Source organism: Microtus ochrogaster, chromosome 7, assembly GCF_000317375.1.
Source record: "Microtus ochrogaster isolate Prairie Vole_2 chromosome 7, MicOch1.0, whole genome shotgun sequence".
Taxonomy (NCBI): Eukaryota; Metazoa; Chordata; class Mammalia; order Rodentia; family Cricetidae; genus Microtus; species Microtus ochrogaster.
Window position 1 is genome coordinate 23759360 of NC_022014.1, and position 6222 is coordinate 23765581.

General features: G+C 40.5%; 1 protein-coding gene across 3 annotated transcripts in view; it reads right to left on the bottom strand.

The window, feature by feature from the left end:
- Smyd4 (SET and MYND domain containing 4) overlaps nt 1-6222 on the bottom strand; it is a 59274-nt gene that overhangs the window by 26274 nt on the left and 26778 nt on the right. For all 3 annotated transcript variants that reach the window (XM_005349556.2, XM_013347006.2, XM_026780948.1), the window contains exon 3: nt 5367-5511. In XM_005349556.2, the coding sequence (XP_005349613.1) occupies nt 5367-5511 (145 nt within the window). The remainder of the gene's footprint in view (nt 1-5366; nt 5512-6222) is intronic.

Sequence of the window (6222 nt, forward strand, 5' to 3'; positions counted from 1 at the left end):
AATATTTATTTATTTATTATGTATACAATATTCTGTCTGTGTGTATGTCTGCAGGCCAGAAGAGGGCACCAGACCTCATTCCAGATGGATGTGAGCCACCATGTGGTTGCTGGAAATTGAACTCAGGACCTTAGGAAGAGCAGGCAATGCTCTTAACCGCTGAGCCATCTCTCCAGCCCTTTTGTTTGTTTTTTTGAGACAAGGTCTCCTTACGCATGCCTGGTGATCCTGGAACTCACTATGTAGACTAGTGCTGGGATTAAAGGTGTAGACCACTTGGGATGCAGAGGCAGGCAGCTCTCTGTGACTTCTAGGCTAGCTGAAATACTTTTTCACCCATGAGTTTGTCTAAGAAAAATAAAACCAAGGACAGACTACTCGACAAAGGAGTGGGATAATGGGCACTCTCACTATGTTGTGAGTGGTAGTATAAGCTAGTCTAAAAACCAGTGATACAATTTAGTGATATATAGTAAATATTTTGGGGTAAAATGCTAGGTTTAAAAGCCAGAGCATCATGAATTTTAGGTAAGCATTATAACTGATCTATGTCCCCCCACACACGCACATATAAATATACACACACACATATATACATATACATACACACATATATGATGAAGATGTCACAGTGAAGCTCATTCTTTTATACTGAAAAAAATGAATGAGCTGAGCATGGGGCATGGTGGTGCACACCTGTAATCCCAACACTTGGGAAATGGTGGCAGGAGGATGAGGTTTAGCTGCACGAGAGTTTGAGGCCAGCTTGGACTACTATGCTGCCCAGACTAGCCTTGGCTCCTAGATTCATGATCTTCCTGCTTCAGTTCTCAAGTAACTGGAGATTAATGCCACTATACTGGGCTGTTTTTATTCACCTATATATGCTTTATATACAGTATATTTAACAAGGCTAGCTTATGGGGATGGAAATGAGGTTAGATTAGGGGACAGAAAAAGAAACCATACTGTATATTCTTGCAACTTTTTAAAAATAATTTATTTTTATTTTATGTGTATCGGTGTTTTGCCTGCATGTATGTCTGTGTGAGTGTCGGATCTTGGAATTACAAACAGTTGTGAGCTGCTATGGGAATTGAACCCAGTCCTCTGAAAGAGCAGTCAGTGTTCTTAACCACCATGCCATTTCTCCAGTCCAGTATTCTTGCAACTTTTGAAATTGAACTATATGAAGATATTTCCTATCCCCAAAATAAAGGTATGATACTAACAAAAATTAATATATAATAATAACCAATGTTGCTTACAATATGGAGAAAAAAATTCTCATATTCTGTCAGAATGGATGTTAACTAGTTCTTTCCTGGACAACAATTCAGCATCAACATCAAAGGCTTGAAAATGCTCCCTTTGACCCAGTGCTTCACCCTTCTACTAATTCAGCCTAAACAGAAATCAGTTGTACATAAATATTTATACAGAGAGATGCTTATTATAGCATCATAATGTCAAATAATATGCCAATATTAGATGTTAAATTAAGTACATTTCTTCTCTGTAATAGAACACTGAGTTAGCCATGGAAAATTACTTAGAGCAGAAAATTTAATACCATGAGAAAATGGGTACAATAAATTGTTGAAGAGAAAGAGCAGTTACAACACAGTAAGTACAGCCATTACCCCAATTTTGTAGAAGAAGAATCCATTCTCACAGGAGAAAGGCCGGCTGGCTGGGTGTAAGCAGAAATGTTAACAGTACTTATCACTGGTTATGACTTTTTTTTTTACTCTTTATACTTCTCTATATTTTCCAAAGTAACATTTATTACTTTTACGGACAAAAACAACAAGCATTACTTTAAAAAGAAAGAAAATAGCAGCTCTCTATAAAATTGCAAAGCATCATAATCACCAAAATACCAGCTTCATGAAATAGGAAGTGCATCTCCCTCTCCATCCAGCAAACCTTCATTTTTTTTTTTCCTTCTTGAGACAGGGTCTTATATAGCCTAGGCTGATGTAAAACTCATTCTACAGCTCATTTCATTTTAAAAGTTATGTGCGTGTGTGAGTGTGGGGGTCTGTGAGGGCCAGAAGAGGGTTTTCAATCCCAGAGGTGGGTGAACCAGAGCATCCATGGCCTTTGCAAGGGCAGCCAGTGCTCTCGAGCTCTAAGCATCTCTCCAGTCTCTCCTTTATTATCATCTGTTTTCCTTGGACAATTTTCTGTAGGATCACGTTTAGGATGTAAAGGCATAAAACTGAAGCCAAATACTTTACACCATTATAAAGTAGGGCTTTTATATGTTTGTAGAGTGGCTATTGAAGCTTTGATAGTTTTTGGAAAACTAATTCCAAGTGTTGAATATCAACTTTTTAAAGGTGCAGAGGAATACAATACCCCACTTCCAGTGCTGGGAATCAAACCTTGGGCTTCATGCATGTTGGCAAGTGATGTCACATGGAGATATACCTCACTTTCACACCCTTACATTCTTTTCACCCCTCTTAAGAAAGGGACTCATACAGTTCAGGCTAGCCTCAAACTTGTTACAAATCTACTCTTGATCTTCTTCCCTCCCTGAAACCTGGATTACAGGAGTATGCCAACATGCAGATCAAGAGTCTGATGTAGTCTTGCTTTAAGCCCAGACAGATCTCTGAAAAAGCAGCAGAAGGAATTTTCTCAGGGTACCATGGAAACAAATGAATGAACAGATGCCCATTCTCCACACCCATATGTACCACATGTACACACACATGCATGGCAGCAACAAGACTCCCAAAGGCTGATAGACAAGAAGTGGCTAATAGGGCTGGAGAGATGGCTCAAAGGTTAAGAGCATGGCCTGCTCTTTCAAAGGTCCTGAGTTTAATTCTCAGTAGCTGCATGGTGGCTCATAAGTGTCTATAATGAGATCTGGTGCCCTCTTGAGGAAGAGACCTGGTCAGTCATCCCATCAACTTAGACCATAAAACCAAATATGGGCTGCCTATGCATGCTTCAGCATAGCCAGGACATAAATTTCAATTTCAAATTCAATTTCAACATGGAAACAGGTCAGTAAGAGTAACACAATGTTAAAAGCCATGATTCTACTTCAAAATCTAGCTTGGAGGGGGTGGAGAGATGTCACAGCAGTTAAGAACACTGGCTGCACTTACAGAGGACATGGGTTTGATCCCCAGAACCCACATGGTGGCTCATAACAGTATGTAACTCATTCTAGTTCCAGGGGATCTGATGCCCTCTTCTGGCCTCCTCAGGCACCAAGCACGCATGTGGTACACAGACATACATGTAGGCAAAAACAAATACACATAAAATAATAGTAAACATAGCTTGATCATGTTTAGTGTAATGTAAAGTATCTATTGCCTGCCACTAACAGTAACGTGTTAACTGATGGACCAGGAAGTGGTTGCACACACAAGCAGATCTCTGTGGGTTCAAGGTCACCCTAGTTTACGAAGTGAGTTCCTGGACAGCTAGGGCTACACAGTGAAATCCTGCCTCAAAAAAGAAAAACAAAACAAAACAAAACAAAACATGACCAACTGTTGAGAAATATTAGTTGAAGATGTGTTTGTTTAACTCTGTGAAGCTGGGTTACTTTTCCTGTCTAAAATACCTGATTGGTCTGATCAAGAGTAGAATGGCCAACAGCTAGGCAGGAGAAAGGATAAGTGAGCAGGGATGGCAGGTAGAAAGAATAAATAGGAGGAGAATTCTTGGAAGAGAAGATGGGGAGTAAATGAAGAAGGAGAGAAGGATATCAGGGCAAGCTACACAGGAAAGCATGGTGTAAGTAAAGGAAGGTATACAGTACAGAGGCAAAAGGTGGATAGGATAATATAAGTTAAGAAAAGGTGGCTGGGGTCTGGGTGGTTGTTGAAGGCTGCAGACTCCTGGCCCCTTGACTTTTTTTGCCTGCCTCAGACCCTTTGCCTGCTGGATTGAAACAACTTGTCTACCTGTGCCTGCAGCTGCTCTGAGTACAAGACCCTCATGAGTTCCTGGCAGGGGAGCGAATTCTGGTAGGTTTTACAGCTGGAAATTCCAAGAGCTTGGGCGTAGCTTATCTGTTAAGGATCCCTATATAATCTTCCCTGGAGCACAATAAAGTTGGCATTCTTGTTTCAAGGATAACCTTGTCTCTTGTCTCTGTCTGTGTGCGTGTGTTTTTAAATCTCCAGCCTAGTTCCTGGTGCTACAGGTGGTGGTGGTACATACCTTTAATCCCAGAACTTGGGAGGCAGAGGCAGGTGATCTCTGTGAGTTTGAGGCCCGCTTGGTCTACAGAGCAAGCTCCAGGACAGGCTCTAAAGCTACTGAAAAACCCTGTCTCAAACAAAACAAAATAAAAACAAGAAACAAACAAAACAACAACAACAAAAATGAAAAGCTGGCTGGGGCTGAAGAGATGGCTCAGTAGTTAAGAGCGCTGGCTCCTCTCCCAGGAGATCCAGGTTCAATTTCTAGCATCTACATGACAGCTCATTACTGTCACTCAAGTTCCAAGGGATCCCACACTCTTACACAGATATACAAGCAGGCAAAACACCAATGTACATTAAAAAATACATTAAAAAAAAGCTGGCTGGAAAAAAGCCAAGCTAAGGCTAAGCATTCATAAGTAAGAAAAAAATCTCTGTTCCAGGACAGGCTCCAAAGCCACAGAGAAACCCTGTCTCGAAAAACCGAAAAAAAAAAAAAAAGAAAAAATCTCTGTACATCTTTTGGAGAGCTGGGTGGCGGGCCCCCAAAAGTAAAAGAGTAAAACAACCAACTATAACCAATGGAACCTAGTTTAGTTGGGCTACAGAAAATCCACTTGTTTTCTTTTTTGACTTTATTAAGTCATTCTGGTTGTTTATTTTACTGAGACATGATTTCACCATATAGCTGAGGCTGGCCTGGAGCTTACATGCAGATCATGCTGGTCTTGAACTCATAGAGATCCACCTGCCTCTGCTTCCTGAGCACTGAAATTAAAGGTAAGTGCCACCATGCTCAGCCTAAGTTACTACGGTTGTAAGCTAGCACGTGGTTAGCTAAAACATCCAACTGTTCACTAAATTAGGAATATCAAGCTAAAACTTTATCAGTTTTTCAGACAAAAGAGACAGTGAGAACTGTCACCTGGTAAAGTAGGGCAAAGGGCCAATAAGCTTAGGACTACTATGTGTCTGGAGGAACAAAGAGAATCTTCCAAAAATTAAGGATATATAACTATCTTTTGTTTGAAAATATAATCAACAACAAAATTCTATCAAAATCCTCCTAAATCCAAACAATGTAGATGAAAAACAAAACACAAACCAATGGCCACAAAACTTAGCACCATTCTCTAGCTTGTGCACACACACGCCTGCGCAGCTGCTGGCTTGGACGCACATTACCTTAGAGTACAGCACTGCGGCGCCTGTGTAGTCCTTTTCTTGGAATTTTTTGTTTCCTTTTTCTCTGTAGAAAAGGGGAGCATCATAGTCCTTTTCCACCAAGTAAGCACTAGAAAGCCGCTTTAAAAACACCTCATCTTCGGGCCTTTGTGAAGAAATAGGGAAACAAACAAAAGGGAGAAATCTGTTATTTCGAGTAAGGCTCTGCAATCACTATACATGAAATTGCAACAAGTGGCTGAGAGCAGTGCACACAGGGCTGTGTGCTCTATGTAATCCACCTGGAGGGTTCTTCCTGTCTCAGAGACACAGGACAGGGATACCCATTTAGAGCTGAGAGCGTTAATCTCTGGCTCTTATCTCATACTTAGTGGTCAATGAATCATGCCTTGGATCACACATCAAATAAAGCCTGGGTGTAGAGAATGACATAATACATGGAATCTTTGCACGGAGGGGTGCTCTCCAGTTACACTGTTGAAAATACTAGGCGGTATAGATTCAATGCAATCCCCATCAAACTCCCATCAAAATTCTTCACAGATCTGAAGAAGACAATAATAAACTTTATATGGAAAAACAAAAAACCCAGGATAGCCAAAACAATCTTATACAATAAAGGATCATAGGAGGCATTACCATCCCTGACTTCAAACTCTACTACAGAGCTACAGTATTAAAAAAAACAGCTTGGTATTGGAATAAAAACAGAGAAGTCGACCAATGGAATCGAATAGAAGACCCTGACATTAACCCACAAACATATGAACACCTGATTTTCGATAAAGGAGCTAAAAGTATACAATGGAAAAAAGAGAGCATCTTCAACAAATTGTGCTGGCAAAACTGGATGTCA